The sequence below is a fragment of the Callorhinus ursinus genome, unplaced genomic scaffold, assembly GCF_003265705.2.
Source record: "Callorhinus ursinus isolate GAN/ISIS: 27379988/994484 unplaced genomic scaffold, GSC_fseal_2.0 scaffold57, whole genome shotgun sequence".
Classification (NCBI taxonomy): domain Eukaryota; kingdom Metazoa; phylum Chordata; class Mammalia; order Carnivora; family Otariidae; genus Callorhinus; species Callorhinus ursinus.
In genome coordinates, this window is record NW_027397119.1 from 4,774,758 (window position 1) to 4,795,647 (window position 20,890).

The 20,890-nt window shown below is 52.7% G+C and overlaps 1 protein-coding gene across 1 annotated transcript in view; it reads left to right on the top strand.

Annotated features, from left to right (window-relative positions):
• The first annotated feature begins 1,757 nt into the window (after positions 1-1,757).
• Positions 1,758-20,890, top strand: part of PKP1 (plakophilin 1) — a 50,195-nt gene continuing 31,062 nt past the window's right edge. The window contains exons 1-2 of the mRNA XM_025855283.2: positions 1,758-2,317; positions 12,580-12,686. Of these exons, the coding sequence (XP_025711068.1) occupies positions 2,116-2,317; positions 12,580-12,686 (309 nt within the window). The 5' untranslated portion in view covers positions 1,758-2,115. The remainder of the gene's footprint in view (positions 2,318-12,579; positions 12,687-20,890) is intronic.

The window sequence follows — 20,890 nt, forward strand, 5'->3', positions numbered from 1 at the left end:
ACAATGGAGTTGTATTTTTATGTGCTGTCATGTATACTTTATAGTACATTGGGGCCCTTATATAATCCATGAGCACTGCACTTTAATGCCCGTTTTATAGGACTTTTATAAGGGAGGTCAGATAGTGTGGAGGGAAGAGCAGTGACCCAGGAGTTACCAGGCCTGATTAGAATGAAGGCTTTGCCACATAGTAACTGGGTGACCGTGGGCAAGCTACCCCCTCTCATCAGAAAAATTCAGACACTGGGCTGGATGATGTCTAAGAATCCATCCAGCCCTGACAGTCTATGGCTGGAAGCAGAATCTTAAAATTTTAAGTGATGATAAAGGTGTATGGGTGTTGAACCTCTGTATCTATGACATATTGTTGGTCACATCTCTGATTTATTTGATGCTAAGTTCTTAGGAACACAACGCTCAATTATAAAACTATTTCTATTGGAAACTATGATCTGCTTTACAATATTCTGCCCTGCACGTGACTACCCCATGCATTATGGGGAGAAGGAGGGGCTCCCTGCTTATAACACCCACTTCTCAGAAAATGAGCAAGTGACCTTCATGAGGTCGCTGAGACTGTCACTCAATTTTGCAATCCTTCATCCTATAATTCCTAACAAGCATAGACTCTGATGGCCCCTTCCTCTGCAGATCAGAAGGGCAAACTAAAAATGAAGTATGTGAGCTGTGAGCGTCAAATACAAAGGACAGCTAAAGGGACAGCTGTGAGAGTATAACACTGCTGGAGGACTCCCCAAAACTAAGGAGCTGATGGACTGCGCCGCTACACAGTTCAGAAATGGTGTCCAGAAGGAGAATCCTGAGTCATCAAGAAATGCGTGAATTCTGTGACCATCTTTTGCTGGAGGAGGAAAGGCAGGGTGTGATGTCTTTTAGAAAGAGTTCCATCAACATGGTTTTGAAAATTATCAGCTCCTGGTGTGAGCTACCTTCGTGCCTGGGACCACGCTCCATGGACATCACTATACATGTGTCCCCAGGGGTTTGTGTGTCTAGGAGAATGCACGCAGAAGTCCCAGAATAGTAAGTCCCTAGTGGGGTAGTTTTATGGGGCAGGCAGCCTTTCAGGTTTCCAGGAAGGATCTGAGTAGGATACAAAGTAGACTTAATTTACCTTAAGTTGGCTAGCTTTCATTCATTCGTCCATTCAAAAATGGTTTTTTATTGAGCCCCTAATATGTGCCAGCACCATTTTACAGGCTAAGCCTGGAGTTTCAGAGAGGATCCCCTGTTCACATGGCGTTTTCCTCTGGCATGCCCACACATGACAGGTGTACTAGTGTGCGGTCTTGTATCTCCAGTCTGGTCCTTGGGACTTCATGCCCCCCTCTCCCCCGTCCTCTGAGGGGGAAGCTGCCTTCGAGTAGAATGGTTGTCCCCATAGGATTGCGTACTCCCTTTGGACAGGGGCTGTGCTTCAGCGCAAGGCCTGGGAGCCCTCCCCCACGGGGCTGGTCTCTGCCATGACCTCAGGACAGAAGAAGGTAGATTTCTGGCTCTCCCGGGGGGGCCTGGTCAAGAAAGACTCCTTTTTCCTCGAGAGAAGTCTCCCTGGGTTCCTGAGCTGAGCACATACTTTCTCCATGAGCGAGCAGGGCCAGGACAGAGGGGCGTCTCCCTGGGGCCTCACCTCCTGCACGTCACGGGGGGAGGGAAGCGAGAGAAAGGAGCGGAGGGCCGGGAGACGCCGAGGTCCCACACTCGGGCCTCGCAGCCCTGCCCCCCAGGAGCGCTCGCTCGCGCAGCGGCAGCGCCCTGCAGCTCGGCACCCGCGGCGGCGGCGGCGGCGGCGGCGCGCGGCCAGTGCAGTGGGTGGTGCAGGGCAGGGGTGGTATATCCAGTCTGACCGAGGGCGGGCCTCGCCAGTGCCAGCACGGGGACGAGCCGGGGCGGAGGCGCCAGGAGCCGCCGCCGGGAGCCTCACCAGGACCACTCACTCTATGGCCCTCGGGAGCCGCTGAGCACAGCAGAGCCAGCAGAGCCGCAGCCGCCCGCCCGCCGCCCCTCGCCGCCCCTCGCCGCCCCTCGCCGCCCCTCGCCGCCCCTCGCCGCCCCTCTCGGCTCTCGCAGGCCCGGCCCGCGCCTCCCGCCGCCATGAACCACTCGCCGCTCAAGACCGCCTTGGCGTACGAATGCTTCCCGGACCAGGACAACTCGACGCTGGCTTTGCCTTCGGACCAAAAGATGAAGACGGGCACGTCGGGCAGGCAGCGCGTGCAGGAGCAGGTGATGATGACCGTCAAGCGGCAGAAGTCCAAGTCTTCCCAGTCGTCCACCCTGAGCCACTCCAACCGAGGTAAAGTTTCGGCGCCCCGTGCGACCCATGAGCTCCGACCCCGCGCCTCTCGGCCACGCGGCGGGGACCGAAGGTGGCGCGCCTCCCGGAGCTGCGGGGAGGCGAGCGAGCGCGGCGTCTGCGCCGCGGGTCCGACGGGGTGCGGCGGCGGCGGGCGAGCGGCTGGCGCGAGCCCCAGGCTGGGGACGCGAAGGCGGGCTCGCGCGGCGGGGCGAGGGGGCCACGGCCAGGGGCGTCTCTCCGGCGCGCCGAGGTTGAGCATCGCCCGCGGGCCCGTGGACCCGGCACCCAGAGCCCGGGAGGCTTTCTTCCCCAAACTGCTCCCGGAACAGCCCCCGCCTCTCGGTCTCCCCAAGGCTGTGGGTCCCCCTCACTCCCCGCGGTGGCGCCAACGGCAGGAAGCCAGGTAGCCGGCGCCCAGGCCGGCAGATTCCCTGTCCAGGTGGGACCAGTGCGTGGCCGCCGTGCCGGGCGAGGGAGTCACGGTGACGGGAGTTGAGGCTCAGGAGAGGCGCTGCGGGACGGGGGACCAGGCCTTGGAACGCCGCAGCGCGTTAGCAGGAGCCTCACACCCGGAAGAGGCAAGTCTGGTTGGAAGGTCACCCCAGGACCAGTGCGCGCCCTGAGGCTCCCCGAGGCCCTGCTCAGTAGCTAATGCAGAAGCTTTCTTTCCCACCGGATTCTCCCTACTTCACTTGGCTTTACTTAAGTAGGAAGGAACACGTGTCAGGAGGAGGGTAGTAAATGAGGTTGTCAAGGCTGGACATCCCAGAAGGCGCCCAGGGCTGAGCCCTCATGGTGAGCACTTGTCCAGTTCAGGTGTTCAGCCTGACCGGCCATCAGCGGGCTGTCCCCACTAGCGGCGCTGAGGTCCCCCAAGCAGGGAGCATGTGTGTGTGTGTCCTAGGACCCCTGAAACTCAAGGAGGAAGGTATAATATCTGACGGGGGCATTTGTGGAGAATTTTTAGACCACATACTTTAATACAAAAGATTCCCAGTTAGAATTACACACAAACCAGCAAACTCTCTGTTTACTGGTTTAGTTAAACTTAGTAAATGCTAATAAAGATTCTTCAGACTGCAAACCAGTACTGGTCAACCAAGACTGATTTATGGAGTCAGGCCTCTAAGAGAGAGTAAGGGGAGCGGGGGATAGTAAAGAGGAAGGAGGCAAAGGAGACAGATAGACCCCTGCCCATCTCCCGCCACACACACGCACGCACACACACGCGCACGCACGCGCGCGCACACACACACACACACACGCACGCGCGCGCACACACACACGCACACGTGCGCGCGCGTGCTGGCTCACATTTCCTACTCCAGCTTGGTCTCTTTCCCTCTCTCTCTCATTCCTGAGCGGCCCCTGTGTAGAGCTGAGGGAGAGAAAATGGCTGGCTGAGGACTTCCCTGCACCCCAAACCTAAAGGTCTTTGCTGCTGTGCGTGCCCTTTGCCCTGGCCTGGACTCCTGGTTCCTCTCCTGCCTGACTTCCACTCAAGGTCATACCGACTCCAGAGCATTTGCTTCCTCTTTTATTTGGTGCTTTGGTAGCTGCTTACTAGCCTTTTTTGGAAGTAGATTTGGGATGATTAAAAAAAAAAAAAAGTCCCCATTTCTGGGCACAGCCCAGTCACAGCTCAAGGCAACCTACTCTCGGCACAAGACTTAGCTGTCCCTCTCCCACTCCCATGCCATCCCTGGCCTGAGCTCCAGGCTCACAGCTCCAGAAAAATCTCAAAAATCCCCGGTGCCCCAAATACCCCTTCTCCTTCCTAGCTATGGGGATGCGGGCGAGTGTCTGTCATCAGGCAGTGCTCTGTTTCTGACCTTGCCCCTTGTGGGTAACATCTACTCAGTGGGATCTCCTTCTCTCCATCCCAAGATCCTCCAGGGGACTTCAGCCAGGTGAGGGTTGACTTCCTTGGCTAATGCACACCTCTCCAGAAACAGGCTTCTCCAAGGACTGACCCTGTAGGTGTGTCCCCTCTGCCCTCAGCTCTGGTGAGGTTCCCACAGGGGCAGTTTCCCCAGAGGCATCCTAGGTGGAAGAGGCGGTTGGGTCACTTGGAGCTGGTGTTTCTGGTTTATCTGGCTTTGTTTTCATCAGATTTCCCCCTTCTCTTCATCAGAACCGCCCAAGCATTCCCTATTTGCTCAGTGGCCATTCCTACTACATTTGCTCTCTCTTTTTGTGTTGGTTTATACCCCATGCACCTGCTCTGGTTGCTGGGAGGAGCGAGCTGGCAGTTGTGGAAGGACCATACCCTGGGTCATTGCCTTAACCTGCCCCCCGCCCCAGACACACTGGAATCCTCCTTCAAGAGGGAAGAGTCAAATTCTCTAGGGTGTTTGGTTCCCTTGGGGCCCCTGAATCCCACCAGGGCTCCCCGGGTTAAGAACGCCCGCCCCAGAGAAGGCCAGCCACACCTCACAGGTTGCCTGGCAGGCAGCCACCACTCCTTGTACCCCGTGAAGGACAGCCAGGAATCGGCCACAGGTGATTCCAGCAATAGAATTGGCTGTTCTCCAGAGTCTGCCCCCAAGAAGGTTCTCCTCTGTCTTGTCGGTGAGGGGGCATTGAGCCACCAAGGGTTCAGAGAGGAGCCCCGTGGAAGGAGCCTGACACTCCATACCTATTTCCACCCATGCCTTCCCCCAAACACAGCAGATGAGATAGATGCCTCGCCCTGGTCAGGATGTCCCCAGGGAGGGAGGAGGGGGCTTTGGGGTCTGCAGACCCTGCAGGAGGAGGCTGCTCTGAACCTGCCTCCCCATCTGGGTCTTTTTCTGAACTGGCCGCTAAGTATTGCTCTCCTGTGCTTCCAGAGTGTCCTTGTGTGTGTGTGGCAGGGTGTCTTCTCAGACTGTGTGGGAAGCAGGAGGAAACCCAGAGGATGGTGCTGCTCAGCCAAAGATCTTTGCTAGGGAGACTTGACCTGCCTGAGGCAGGAAAGTCCCTGCAGGTGCTCATCATGAGCTGCCCTGTTGGGGGGTCAAGGGCTAGTGCATCAGTTAGGAAGCCCAAAGGGAATGCTTTTCCACATTCAGGTTCTTTTGAACTTCATTTGGAACCTCTTCCTAAAGCTTAACTCGAATCTTATTTGGTCCCACTTCAACATCACCATGAATATACATCCCACACAGTCTAATGACACCAACTTTCTTTTTCGTATCGCTTCTCGTTCCAGAGAAATCCCAGCACTAACAGCATCATTGTCCTTATTTGTCTCACTACCTGCTTAGACATCTGTGATTTTTTAGTTTCAACCTTCTCCTTTCTTTTCAGAACTACCATTTCCTATCTAACATGGCCAAACCTGGATTTCTCCCTGGTCCGAGATAGGTTTGGGGCCACGCTGGGCTAGGGAAGGTGCCTGTTCCCCACTTCGTCCTCCTGCATCTATCCCTCGCAGGGCAGTTACTACTTGAGGCCGTCCTAGGGGGCAGCCTTGTACTGGCTTGGTCCCCCGTGCCGTGCACAGGTGAAGGTCCCTGCCTCGGGACCCCGCCTTCGTTGGCATTTCTGTATTTGCGTTTGGCTGTGTCTCAGCATGAACCTCGGCCCGTGTGAGGTTCTGCTCTTTCTAGTCTCTTGAAAGTTGTGCTTTCCTGACCACAGTCCACAAACAGACATCACTCCTGGCATGGTTTTCTCGGGAACAAAGCTGGCATGGGAGAGGGTAAAGGGTGTCTGAGCTTTAACTTTTTCCAGCAGCAAACGTCCTAATTAAACTTCAAATGAGCCAATTCCTGTTTCTTTACGATGTATCTTGGCCTGAAGCTGAGGTTTTACCAGAATTTCCGTGTGCCTGTTACAACACATACAAAAATGCCAAGTATTCCAGAATGTTTCACAGCAAATGCTGTTTCCCCGGACCCTGCTTCTTTGCTAAGTTCATTGGCACAGGTTTAAAAAAGAAAAAGGAAAAGGAAACAAATTTTTCTCCCCACACACCAAATTATAAATATCAATAAGCTATTTGTTCCAGGTCTAAAAATCTGGAAACTACTTCTGCCAGGGGGTATGACCCCTAGAAGGTATGTGATATTTGGACAAAATAAGATGGAAGAATGTTAGATATCCTCATGTGAAGTTCTTTACAGGCGCGCACTGCACACATGCGCACACACGTATACACATGTGTACCCGCACCCCTGCACATACACACCTGTAGCATGCTTGCACACACACACCCAACCTTGCAGTTTGCGCTAGTGCAGGAGTCCAGCCTGGTGTCAGGTGTGCGTTCTACCTGGATTGATTGCTGGCTGGTGTGTGATCTTGGGTAAGTCACTGCCTCTCTCTGGGCCTCTGCAACTGTACAAGATCAGATTAGATCATCTCCAAAGTGTGCTATGATGGTAACCATCTCTGGAAATAGATCACATCGCTCCCTATCTCTGCAGACCATTCCCCAGACTGTCTGTAGCTGTCCTACAAAAAGACTCTTTCCCTCAATGAGTGTCCATCATGGTTTCCCTCTTGTAAACATCCTAACATACCAAAAGCCATCCACTCTGCTGCTCTCAAACCTGGCTGCACATTGAAATCATCTGGGAATTTTAAAAAATGCAAATGCCTGCGTCCTACCCCCAGAGATTCTGATTTAGTGAGTTATGGGGGACAGTACAGGCATTAGGACACTTAAAGTCTCCTAGGCAGTTCTGATGTGCAACTAAGTTAAGGAATCATTGTTCTGGTCCCCATCTTTCACTCACACTTAGACCCGGCATGAGGATCGCCCTCATGAGATGCACACACATGTACATACACACACAAACATACACACACGTGCACGAAGACCGATAGACATCTAATATGGTAATCGCTGATGACAATATTTTAGTCTGGATCCCCAGGCAGGTGGCTGTGTCCTGTTCTGACCTTTGTCCGCACGAATCTACCACCCTGCCCCCATGCCGGCCCTGTTCCCACAAGACGTTCCCACCCTCTACCCAGTCCTTGGGTTTCGTGGTGGCTAGGAACAGACGATCAGGAAGAGAAGCGGGGCTGCCGCAGAGCTGGGCTTGAACGCATCCCAGCAGAGCTGGGAGGGAAAGGAGCGAACACAGGCTGGAGCAGCATCTCTGTTCTGTACACATGCCCAGAAGGGTGAGAACCACACCAAAGTGCCTAATGAGGTTGTGCTGAACTCCTTGCCCTCCTCAGGCATGGAAGCTTCCAGATAGGAATGTCCACAGTGCTCCCAGCTGGCCTGGGCAGAAGGAAATGGGAGGACATCTGGCCATTCCCCTCCCTTGGGCGCCTGAACGTTCCCACGGGCACTGCTCCTGCCCAATCTTGACCATCTCGGAGGGACATCATCCCAGAAGTATCTTCAGGCAGTTCTTCCTAGTACCTCATTTAAATTCTTCTTGCTATGGGCCTAGCCTTACTGAGCACCACGGGTGGAAGAGATTTCAGGGGGTGAAATAAAAGCATTGTCAGGGCTGAAAGATAATGAGCTTCCTTTCCCAAATGTTTTTTGCTGAGGAGCAGATGGGCTTTACTTCAGTGTAGAAGCCAGAAGAGACATGGGCCTTATGGGACGCAGATCAAGCAATAGACACACATCCAGTGCAGCATGCCCCGTGACAGCCCTCCTGACTAGCAAAGGAGAGGGATCTGGGGGAAGGAGGGAGTGGAGGAGAGGGGTTTCAGATGACCTCTGTCCCTGCGGGCAGCCTGTTCATCAGGCAGGCGGAAGTCATGAGTGCGTTGTCCAGGTAGACCCTGGTCCTGGGATCAGGAGTGGGGTGGGGATCTAGTGTAAACAGAAGATCTCTTGCTTCAGGGAGTTCCCAGCCCCCTTGCTTTCTGGGGGAGAGGCCCGTAAGTACATGTGCATGTGCACACACACACATACACACCCATGTACAGAAGCCGCACTCCATGGAACACACAAGCCAGCAAGAAGTGGGTAGAGAAGCTGGCCAGAAAGCTGACATGGTTACACTAGAGGGCTTGGAGTGCCCAGAGCTGGGTGGGGTCACCTCTAGAAGAAGCTGATTTTTGTGCAAGGTTTTGAATGCCGGGAGAGGGTTTGGCTGAGAAGAAGAGAAAGAATGTTTCAGGTGCGGTGGGTGTGACCGATTTGAAAGCTTGGAAGGTGCAACAGGATGAGTCATCCCTGCCAAGGTTTGCCCGTCCCCCTTGGAGAGAGCAGTCCATGTATCCTAACAAAGAAGCTGCCTCCCTTTTCAAAGCTTTGGTGGGCGAGATAGCTTCGCTGCCCCTGTGACACAAGAGAGAATCAGATAATCATCTCAGGCAGCAAAGGGAAGCAGCATCCAGGGATGCTGATGATCAGAGGGGTGGATTTTTTGAGATGGGTTTACACCCTGAAACCCTGACACAGATGAGACAAGCTGTGCGGACAGAGCTGCTGGAATTGATCGTACGCTGGAGGAAGCAATATGTTCTCAGAGACATTTGCTCTTTGACCTCGGGGTTCTGTGGGTGGGCTTGTGCCTCCTGGGGGCAATGCCCAAGTTGGGCTGGCAGCCAGCTCCACTGAGAAGCCCACGCTTTGCTTCTGGCATGCGCACCCTTCTGGAGGAAACAGTGGGAATGCAGGTGCTCAGCTACGAAAGTAGGGGTGATTCTGTGGGGTGAGCTGGGTGCTGGGATCACCTCCCCTTACCACCCCCGACAGCAAGGATCCTCCTCAAGGAGGTGGCTGTGCCTGCTCTCGAGCTGCTCTCAGATCCTCTGTCTCCCTGGATTACCCCACCCATCAGGGACATCTTTGGATGGGAGGAGGGCCTGGTTGAGTAGCCTTCCAGGACCCTGGTCCCATGCTGCAGTTTGGGGGATGTGGAGCCTCCAGACACCTAAGCACCTCCACCATGAGGGGTGAACTGGTTGACAAAAAAGGCCCGCTCAGTCCAGGTTTGGCCCACCCCAGCCAGAGCCATGCCCTGCGCCCAAAATCCCAGGGAAAGAAGAGACATGATGCTTGCTTCAGTGAGTGCCCGAAGTACATGATGGTGGACACTGGCACAGTCATGAGATGGAGAACTGACTGCACCTGACCGTGCCCCTGTTCTGAGGAGGCAGTTAGCCAGGGGTGATGGGACCAGGTGGAGTTAATCAGGAAAGGCTCCCTAGAAATGAGTTGTGAAGAAGTCGGGGGACTCGATAGAGAAGGGAAAGCTGTCAGAGCTATTACCATCACTCTCACTGAGAACCCCCATGTTCTTGCTGTTGAACCTGACTTTCCAAGGGTCATGTATACCAGCCAGACACCCTAGGGTCAGGAGAAGGGAGCCCCACTCTTATTAATAGAGCTCACCTCACCTCCTACCTGCATGTCTTTGGTCATCGGGCACAATGCAAAGTGTGACCTCAAGTAGGTAACTTCTCTGGACTCCTTCTCTACCTCAGAACCTTGGCCCCAAGTGCAGCTACCCTACTGCCAGAGAAGCAATGCTGGCTGGTGTGATGGCAGCCTCATTCTCACAAGGAAGCGAAGCAAAGCATCTTAAGGTGGGAGTCAGGTGATCTGACCCCCAATTGCAGATGGATCTTAGGGAGTGCCTTTAGGAGCCACCTGGAAGGGCCTGGAGGCCTTGGCCCCACCAAAAGTGAGTGTTATAGCCCACACCTGTCATCACTAAAGTCACCACTGGGACACAGGGACTGGCTTTTGGAAGGATAGGGCATTCCAGAGGTCTTATTCACCCCTGCCTCCATGGTAGAGAACTCCCTACCTCCCACATGGAGAAGATTATGTGAGAGAGAGGCAGGCAGGTGCAGGGCATGGAGGGAGGAGATGCTTCATCTGATGACCAAGAGGGTGAGTGATGTCACTGCTGACAGATTCCCTTTTGAGAAGAAGTGCAGGCCCCATGGGAGCCTGCCCTCTCCTGAGCCTCCTGGGGATGTCTCCCCTAGCAGAAGGCCTCCCTGGGGCTCCACAGAACTCTTTGTCTGTCACCATCCCAGATTTTCTATCTAAAAGCAGCTGGCTGACCCACAGCTGCCCTTGGGTGAGACATCGCTGCTCACGGGGCAACAGCCAGGTGAACTCTGGCCCATCAAACCCTGCAAGGGATGAGAGAAATAGGCTGGACCGGGGGGAATCAGACGAGACCTGGCGGTCAGCTGCCTCAGGGCCTGACGTGCGTGCCTAGGGTCCTGGCCATAGCCCCTCCCCTGGCGTGAGCTGGGTCGGGATGGCTGAGCCCATGACATGGCTTCCAGCCTCCTCCTGACAAAGGCAGCCTTTCCAGGGGGGCAGCTTCCTGAGAAAGGAAGAGGAACCAGCTGTCTGCACTTGGTAGGGGAGCTCGGATCAAGTCAGAGGCTCAGGAGAGTCCGCTCAGGAGTCAGGCCTGGGCCCGCAGGACACCTCTGGGAGGACCCCGAGGCAGGCAGCAAAGGAGGTGGCGGTGTACCTTTGATGTCTCCCCATCTTCCTTGCAAGCTTCTCTGAATGCCATGGGGCATGCATGGGTTACTATAATCACATGGCCATGGGACGCTGGAGCTGTATGGGGCCTTTGGGGTATATAGAGGCCAACCCCTTCTTTTTACAGAAGAAGCTGAGGCCCAGAGAGAGCAAGCGACTTGCCCAAATGTCAGAGCCAAGACCAATGTCAACACCTCTAGGCTTTCAGGGCAAGTTATCTCTGCCATAGCCGATAACCCTAATGGCCTGTTGCTCCTCCATGATGGCAGGGGAGGGGTGGGAATGGGAATCGGGGCAGTGCCCCCTCCTATATGCAATGGGGTGGCCCTCTGGCTGGCTTCAGACAGAGGAAATGGCACCGGGCAGAGACACCTGGCACATTCCAAAGCTGCCGCCCCACCGTGCTATTCCTTCTCTCAGCTCAAATGCTACCCCCCCACACACACCCACTGCCCTAAAAAGGCTTAGGAATCTGAGTGGGTGTGATGTGGCAGATGGGAAGGAGCTAATCTGGCCAGGTAAGATCACTGTCAAACCCTTCCCGCTAGATAGGGTTTCTGATGCTGGAGTCTGACCATCCCTTCAGAGAAAAGAAGTGCTCATCCCCCTTAGGAGGCTCTCGCTGGATCCCACTTTTCTTTTCTTCCCCAGAGGGCTCATCACATAAAAAGAGTGTGGGGCAAGCCTTGCTCTGGGTGTCCAGGCCATAGAGCCCTGGCTTCGCCCTCATGCACATCCCGGTGTAGGGAATGGGACCACAGGCAGGATGTGACTCAGGGTCCAGACAGCAGGGAAGGATGTGTTTAGATGTAGGAGAGGTCGCCCTGGGCAGGGCTGGACAGAAGAGGCTTCCCCAAAGGGATGAGATCCCGAGCTTGGCCTTGAAAGATAGGTGAGATCTGAACGTTGTGGCCAAGAAGGGAAGGCAGACTCGGCAAGGGGCATGGTGTGAGCAAAGTCACGGCCGCGTCCCGGTCAGCCGTGTTTCAAGGACAGTAAGGCAGCCAACAGACCAGCTTTGGCAGAGTTGGGGGACTGTCCTTTAGGGCCCACCTGCCACTGGTGAAGGGGAGAAGAGAAGGCAGCCCCACCAGGAGCCCAAAACCAGTTCGGATTTCTGTGATTCAAAGCCATTTTGCCGCTAATAACCCTAATGACACTCTGTCCTCTTGTGGAGCCTGTCATTTGTGGGTCTCCACGCACTCTGAAAACATTAATTAATCCTCACTGGGGCCTTTGAGGTTGGTGGCCACCCCGCCTTCACCATCTGGAGCACCTAGGAGATGAAGGAAGTGACAAAAGACCGCGTCGTCACTAGCGGGGGCCGGACTAAGGTTTGAAACCAGAGTCTTTGCCCCGAATTGGCCTCTCATCAGCCCTCACTGCTCTGTGGCTCTGACCTCGGGGCGCTGGACCTGGAATGCTGAGATCCTGCCAGTCCTCCCCCAGTGGGGAGCTTATCCTTGTGGAATGTGGAGTCATGATTCCCTGGAACAGAATGGCGATGCTCCATGGCCCTCTAGGCCAACTCCTGGCTTGTAGGTGTCAACTGACCCCAAGTAACAGGGAGACATTCAGTCAGCCCAGGAAGGGCTCAACCAAGATTTTCAGAGCTGTCCCTGCAGCAGTTGGCCTGGGCCCTTCCTTGGCCCTGACTGTGAAGGAGGTGGAGTAGAGAGACAGAGATGGCAAGTGGATGACACATATTTCCTATCGTCCCCCTTCAAGAGCTCAGCCCTGGTCTCCTCCATGGGGCATGGTGGACCTGGATGCTGTGGGGAGGAGAGGTGAGTGAAGAGCATGGCCATCCCTGTCCTAACCCCCTGCCTTTGTCCTCAAGGTTCCATGTATGATGGCTTGGCCGACAATTACAACAACTATGGGACCACCAGCCGGAGCAGCTATTACTCCAAGTTCCAGGCGGGGAATGGCTCGTGGGGATATCCGGTAAGGAGCTGCTCCCATTCAAAAAGACCCGGAATAGTGGTGGGGATGGTTTAGGGCTTGTGGGAGAGCAAACCTGCATAGGTTGCTGAGAAGAGTGATACAGGGTGGGAAGGGGCTGCTTTGGTCCCTGAGGTGAGGCCCAGCAGCCCTGACCAGGTCCATTTGCTTGGCCATCACTTTATGGATGGCTGTTAGTGCAGTCTCCTATTTAGGCTGATTGGATATTTCTGGATGTCTCAAATGAGAACGTTTTAGAAAAAGCATAAAGAAAAGAGCATGTGTTTTAAGTCCATGTTCTAAAATGTCTGATATGATCATGGATTTGAGAGGAGCTTGAATTCTTAAGTTCCATTTGTGGATTAACTTAGATATGTCGAGGAAAATTGTAAAGAGACCTCTCTGCTCCATATGTGCCGATGACCAAGGAGGGTGCTCTAGAAGTCCCCTGGGGCTGGGAGAGCATGTACCCTGCAGTGACTCTTGGATAAGAGTGTACAAGCTGGAGTGGAGTGTTGAGTTTATAAGTTGGACAGGGGCTCCTGACTGGCTCAGTTGGTAAAGCATGCAACTCTTGATCTCAGGGTCCTGAGTTTGAGCCCTACGTTGGGCTTGGAGTATCTATAAGTGCCTATAAGTTGGACAAACCTGGATCCAAATTCTAGCTCTGCTACTCACTGAGCATGTGACCCTGGGCAAGATATATCTACCCCTGGGCCTCAGTCTCCTCACATATAAAATGGGTATAACAAAGTCTACGTCGTGGGGTTATTGTCAGGATTAAATGAAATAATGAGCATAAAAAAAACCTGATGATCATCAGTCTTAAGGGTTTTTTTTTAACTAACAAAGGTAGAGATATTCTAGATCCTTTAATCCTAGCCCTGTCACTGTCTTTCTGTGTGATTTCAAAACACTATGCCCATCCATCCATTACTGAACAAATATTTATTTAGCCCTGACCCTGCACCAAGGTCTGTGGTAAATGCTGTGGTTCAACCATACAAAACACTGTAGGAGTTTTCCTCTACTTGAATATCAGGGGTATTGGGCTAAATGACACCCAGGTTTTCTCCTTATCTCCAAATTCTGTGACATTCATTTATTTTTGCTAATTCCAACATTAGCCTGAATGGCTCTTGGGAATTCTTTTATGGGATATTATGCGGATGGAGCGAGAGGCTGCTTTTTCCATGGGAATACGGGGTGCTGTCTTCTTGGGGCTCCAGGTTTCAATGGCATTTGCTTTGAACCCACATTGTTTACAAATGTCACCCCTAAGTTTTGGGGTCCCGGGCAAGGGAAAGGGTGGATGGTTTATGAGTCAGGTGTTCTTTTGGTTGTCAGTTTGATCCTTCCTTCCTAAGTTCTCGTTGGGGCTAACTGGGGAGTGTTTGTCTTTCTTGCATGTTTCAGGTTAGGGACCAGAGGGTAGAATTAACCGGGTTCCCTGCAAATTTATCCCCCTCCCATATTACTGATTTTTGATGTCAATTGATACCGTCAGTGCAACATATAGACAGCTGGCTGAGCCCATAAGCTGACAGATCAGGCACAGATGTGGATAAAGTGCTTTGACATTAAGAGTGATGACCAGACAAAATCTGACTTAGAGAAGATGACTTAGTAATGCAGTATAAAGGCTTATATGAGACCCAGGGAAGGCGGATCACTGGACTGGACCAGCAGTCAGAATGAATAATCGTGCTGACTGAGTGGATGTTACAGGTCTTTACATATATTTTGTTACAAATCAGAGCCTCGAAAGCTTAGCTAGGTTCTAGTCCAGGTTCTACCACTCCATAGCTCTGTGACTAGATAAAACTCTTAACTTCTCTGAGTATCAGTCTTCTCATCTGTAAAATGGGAATGAGGATATCTGTGTGGTGTACTTCACCCACAGGTTGATGTTACGTTAACAGGGAAGTGTTATCAGATGGGCAGTGTGGGGTCATTACCCATGGAAATTTGTAACCAAGAACTGCAAAGGAACTCTTTCAGAGGTCTTTCTTTAAAAAAATTCTCCACCTGGCCCATGTTGGACATTTCTTCTGGTTAATCAACTTAGTCTTCAGTAATCTCAGCAGCTCCTGATACTCCCAAACTGCCCCCACCCTTCCCCGTGCCTGTTTTCTGACAATCCATGAAAATGCCTTCCCTTTCCCGCGCCCTAAGGCCCAACCCTCCTTGCTCCTTCTTCGCTGGCGGGACTTCAGACATGACTCATGACAGGGTAGCTGCTGAGGCACGTCCTGTCTCCTCTCAGCTCAGGAGGGGCTATGGGAACGGTGAAGAGCTGAGCACACATGAGGATTTGGCAGAGGGAGGGGGCAAGGTAGGGAGGAAATGGAATAATTGATATTGGAGCCAGGCATATAATCGGCCAAGGACGGGGAAAAACCAAGCAGGGCCAGGACTTAGGGAGAAGGAGAGAGGGACAAAAGGTAATAGAGCTCAGTGGCGGTGAGATAATCTATGCCCGTGGGATTTTCCCATGGCTGGTACAACTGGCACAGGACCATTTCCTCTCCTCCCTTCTGGTGAAACCAATATGGCAGCAGAAGGCAGGTAATGAGGGGAGCAGGATGTGGTTCGTGGGCACAAGCCTCATCAGCGGGTTTCAGCAGTCGCTGAAAGCTGCTGAAGGCCCATTTCCCGCAGATACTTCATGTTCACGCCGTCAGCCAACTTGTATTGAGCAACTCCGGGGCAGGGCAGGGAGCGAGGCGCACTGCAGACATCCAGATGAGATTCGGTCTTTGCCCTCAGTGAACTTGCAGTCGAGTTGGGAGAAGCATGGAGGTCAAAGGACAAGTCAAATGCAGCCATTATTTGCTCTTCTGGACTACTGCATCAGTTCTGCCCTTGCTCAGAATATTTCCAGACCCTCTAAAAAAATTTTTTTAAACACAACTATCAGTGTGTTTAAAAAATTTAAGAAAACCAGCCTTATTTCTTTACTGTCGTGACCTGTATTTGACCAGAAACAATATTAGCCACTTTGAGCACCTCACTCCTCAGATTTAGCTCCAGTTCCAAATATCAAATGAACTTCCAATAACAGAGATCCGTCACCATGAAGTATATACGTTATTTAAATATGCAAAGGATCTGCAGGCAATTCCAAAATGAAAGTTCTAAAAATCTTTTTTTTTTTTTAAGATTTTATTTATTTATTTGACAGAGAGAGACACAGCGAGAGAGGGAGCACAAGCAGGGGGAGTGGGAGAGGGAGAAGCAGGCTTCCCGCGGAGCAGGGAGCCCGATGCGGGGCTCGATCCGGGGACCCTGGGATCATGACCTGAGCCGAAAGCAGCCGCTTAACGACTGAGCCACCCAGGCGCCCCGAAAGTTCTAAAAAATCTTAAAAATCAGTGGTGTTACCTTACAATTTGACCTTATATTCTATATCAGCAATAGTCTTTTAATTTAAATAGATGTGTAACTGTACTATTTATAGTCTATGATCACTTATGTCACAAATTAAGAAAATTGAACCAAGAGAGTCTTATCATAACATAAAACTTAATCTGACACACAAAAAGCATCAAGGGGCTTAAGGAAAAGGGAAGATTGATCCAAAGAAAGTCATTGGCCCAGTCAACTCTCTGCCGGCCGTTCCACTCTCCTCCTCCTTCAGAGACACGGCAGGAGCCCCAGGGTGGCACAGACCGCAGGGAGAGGGAGGAGCGGGGGGAGGTGGGACAGAACGGGGCAGTTTTTAGCCTCCCTGCTCAATTTCTCGGATAAACAGACTCTGCTGTTCTGCTCCAGTTCTCAGGACCAGACTAGTGAAATATTAGGGCCCCCGGGAGGCTGACACTTTACAGCTAAGGATATGCAGGTCCAGAGAGGGTAAATTACTCAGCAAGGATCACACAGCTGCTTAGTAGGACAGCAGACTGGACTCCTGGCCTCCTAACTCCCAGTCTAATGGAGTTTTGTTCTCGTTACTCCAGACTTTCGATGGTCCTTTTATGTGGGGTTTTTGTTTTGGTTTGGTTTTTGTTTTTGCATCTCAATCTTTTAACACCACAACTGTGTTTTAGGGACCTGCAAGAGAGTTTGGATCCCTTAATTTCCTCCCTCCTCCTATCCCCCAACCAAGCCTACTCTTTCCTTGAGGAGCCAGCCTCCCTCAAAAGAAGCAGAGAGCAGCCATTTTTTCCTTCCTAGACTCAAGCTGGATTCACTCAGCCCTAAAGTTTAATGGGGGTCAGGCAGAGGTGCCAAATAAAATGCAATAAAATACAATATTCGGGACATATTTACACTAAAATGTTATTTGTCGTTTACCTGAAATTCAGATCTGGCATTTTTATTTGCCAAGTCCGGCAACCCTAGGTCAGGGTATCTTCCCACACATTCCCTGTAATAAAAACAGGACTCCCTTAAGTGCTCCTCTCTTAGGCCAGGGACGCAAAGAGAATTACTTCAGGCCATAGCCACTTCTGGTAAGAAAGTGGAAGCTGTTTGACTCCTGTTAGGGGACCTTGTAATAGGTCCCTTGAATACCTTCCTCTGGGTCAGCTGAGACCAAGATGAGAGGAGTAGAGAGCTCGAGGCACTGGAAGGCACAGCCCTTCCATTCCAAAGCTGGTTCTTATCGCAGGGTTTGTCAAGATGAAGCTGAGGCAAGTGGACAATTTTGATTTCCAGGCAATGTTTCTGGATTAAGACAGTCATCTCCTTTTCTATCATCTCCAGCTCGAAAAGGTTTTCCTACTTACAAATCAAGAAGCACATCTTGAGCATTCAGGTCTTCTAGGAGTCACATCAAGTGAAATGTTCTTTGGTTATGGATTGAAATAGACCCTCCTGCCCAGGAGCTGATTTCTAGGAGAGAGAAGCCATGTGGGCATCGTCAGCCAGGAGGTCTGGGCTAGGGCACACCCGGGGTGCCGCCATATTGAATCCCTCAACCGTGCTCACTTCAATCCAGCCCCGTGCTCCTGAGGGTGAGAATCCCCAGGAGTATAACGAGGGAAAACTCTGCCTTTGTCCTGTTCATTGACCCCATTTCTCTACTTTAATCCAGGATTCACTGGCAAATCTTTTTCCCAAACCCTTCTTAGCTGAACTTGCCTAACAGACATGTCAGTATTTGATGATCTACCCATGACAGAGTTTTGTGGACAACGTGCTAGGGACCCTCACCCTGAGAAGAAGTGATCCTGCCCAGTCTAAACCTGAAGCCACCTGGGTGGCCCATTTTTACAGATGAGAGGGCTGGGGTTGCATGAAGCTTCAATAGGGGATGGGAAACCCAAGCACTGTGTTCTCTAGTTAGCTGTGTGGTTGGAGTGTCCACAAAGGCTGGGTGGGCCTTGGGCAGGTACTACAGAGGAGCTACCAGAGAGAAACATGACAAGATCGTTGCCCTTGAAGCAGAGAAAGAGACCATCTTTACCAATCCACAGTTAACACAGTCTATTCCCCAAAACAGCCTGGTGTAGAGGAATAAGCCTTGCACTTTGGCCAGGAACTTTGGATCCAAATCCTCGCTTTGCTCCTTTACTGGCTATATGACCCGGGCAAGTTCTTAACCTGACTGAGACTCAGCTTGCCCATCTCTAAAATGGGTGAGATTCCTATTCCAAAGCAGTAAGGGGTTGTGGCTGTGGCATGTCAGATCAGTAGTGGGAGGCCTGGATTCTCATCTCAGCTGGGCTACCACAAACTGAAGGATCTGGGGTGGTCTTCACCTCTCCAGACCTTGGCTCTCCCATCTAGGGAGCAGGGCAGGTGGATTAGATCCGAGACAAGGACCCATTCAGCTCCAGCTTCTCAGGGTTCTGTGTGACTTGAGAGCTGAGTCTGATTAACTACAGGACTCCACAGCCAAAGCCTACATGGAGGTCTCCCTGGGAGCAGGGTCAGGGTCAGGTCCTCCCGCTAAGAACCCCCACCTAGGCCTCCGGAGGGATACGGGCTTCTGCACTTCCTCCCTGCTTTCATCTGAGCATCTCCAAGCACCAGGAAAACAGCAGTTAATTAACCCTTGCAACAGGCTGGAAAGGTGGTAGGACCTCATTTACTTTGGCTTTACAGAGAGGAAATAGACATGGCAAATGGCTCCACCTCATAACTATCCCGACTTAAAACTCGGGCTCCACCTCCTCCCCTGCTCCCATTTCTCAGCTCTGAAGGTCACTTGGGGCCCCTGGGTTCCTTTGGCAGTACCGGCCGGGCCTCTGTTCTTGAAAAGGCCAGGGGAGGGGCGCCTGGGTGGCTCAGTCGGTTAAGCATCTGCCTTCGGCTCAGGTCATGATCCCAGGGTCCTGGGATTGAGCCCCGCATCGGGCTCCCTGCTTGGCGGGAAGTCTGTTTCTCCCTCTCCCACTCCCCCTGCCTGTGTTCCCTCTTGCGCTGTCTCTCTGTCAAATAAATAAATAAAATCTTAAAAAAAAAAAAAAAAAAGAAAGTGCAGGGGAAGGAAAGATAGAGTGGGTACAGGCTCCTTCTCCAAGAGGGAGTGATTGATGTGTTTGCCAAGTCAGTATCCCCGCTGCCAGGCTGTGACTCACTCCCACTCGGCCTGGGAGATAGGAGGGTCCCACGAGGGCCCCAGGCTCTCACCCAACAAGAAGAGACAATGATCCTGCTTGCTGAGGGACAGAATGTGCCCGAGAGCGTGAGGCGCGGGAGTGAGAGCTGGCCTGGCCGGCTCCGGGGCACCCCTCCCTGTGGAAAGCAGTCGCTTGCCTTGTGGCGTGTTTTCACAGACACCTTGCTGAGGCTACAGACACTCCTATGGAAGAAGCTGTGGCCAACAGCTGGATCTGGGGTGTCCCTTGGGGAGGGGCCCTCCTTCATAAGCTGTAGCCCACTGGAGGGGCTCAGCTTTCCACGTGAGAAGTTCCGCTGTCTTCGAAGTGGAGCCAAAAGGGAGGGGCTTCCTTTAGTGCTTGACTTCCCTGCATGGCTGACTCCAGCCCCTCGGGGAGGCCGGAGACTACCTCCTCCTGGCTGAGGCTCGGGCAGACCAGGGAGGACTCTTCAGAGGCCAGAGATAAGGCGGAGGAAAGGAAGAAGCACAGGCCTGGCTGTGGGCTTCTCAGAACATCACCGCCCCGGTGACTGCTGCTGGGACTCCCCTCCCGGCCGGGCCTCGGGCTGACCATCAGCAGACCAGACAGTGGCTCAGGCCATCTCTTCAGATCCTGTGGCCTTCCTCGGGGGCGAGGAATCGGGGAATGCCTCCCGTGTCCGCACCATGGGCTTGCAATGGGAGGGGAACGTGGTTCCAGCAAGTACGTGCCAGTGGCATCCAAGGGTGGAGGAAACCAGGCAAGGCTCCTGGAAGAGCTGAGCTTGGAACTGGCTATGAAAGGAGAGGATGTGGGCAGAGGAGAAATGCTCCCAGGCCTGGGGCTCGGTCTGACAGTAGCTCCTGGGCCCTCTTTTCTGACTGATCCCCCCGCCAAGGAGGGCGGCTATTTGTCTGTTGCCAGCTCCAGAGGCCTCGTAAGCCTCCCTGGCCTCCTGCCACCAATTCCTGGGGGCGCGGGACCCGTGATGCCCTCTGAGCTCAACGAGCCTGCCTCCCACCCCAGCCTTCTGCCCCTGAGGAGCACGGGACCCAGGAGAAGGCAGTGAGGACCCTCATGGGGGACGGGAAGCCAGATGATTTGGCCAGAATACTCAGGGACAGAGGTTAGAGTCAGGGGCTCAGGAGGGCAGCGATAGAGCTGGTGGGCCGCATCGGGCTTTGCCAGCCCTGGGCACAGTCATTCAGCAGCTGGCCCTTCTCAGACGGCCCGTCTCTCCTCAGGAGAGATGGCAGACCTTCTTTTACATCTTCCTTCAGCTTAATCTATCAGCAAGTCTCCACAAATACTTCACTCGTTTTGCAGAGAGCTCTGAGTTTACGGCGAGGCCGGGGTGGATAGTGTGAGGCGGCTGACCCTCTGGCCCCATGGAATGGAATTAGGCCTTCTTCCGAGAAGGAAGGTGGCCTGAGTTGGTCACCATTCTCACCGACATATTCAAAGTGGAGCCTCTGAAACATTACAGGGAAGATTGGAAGAATCAAGGATAATGGTAAACTTTATTCTGCTCCAGAAAAGAAATTAGTGGAGTTTTGTTTGGGGCGTGGTGTTTTGTGTGTTTGGATGGTTGGTTGGTTGGTTTTGTTTTGTTTGTTTTTTTTTTTTGGTCCTGACAAGAACTGATCTACTCAACCAACAAGTCTTTAAAGTCCTAAC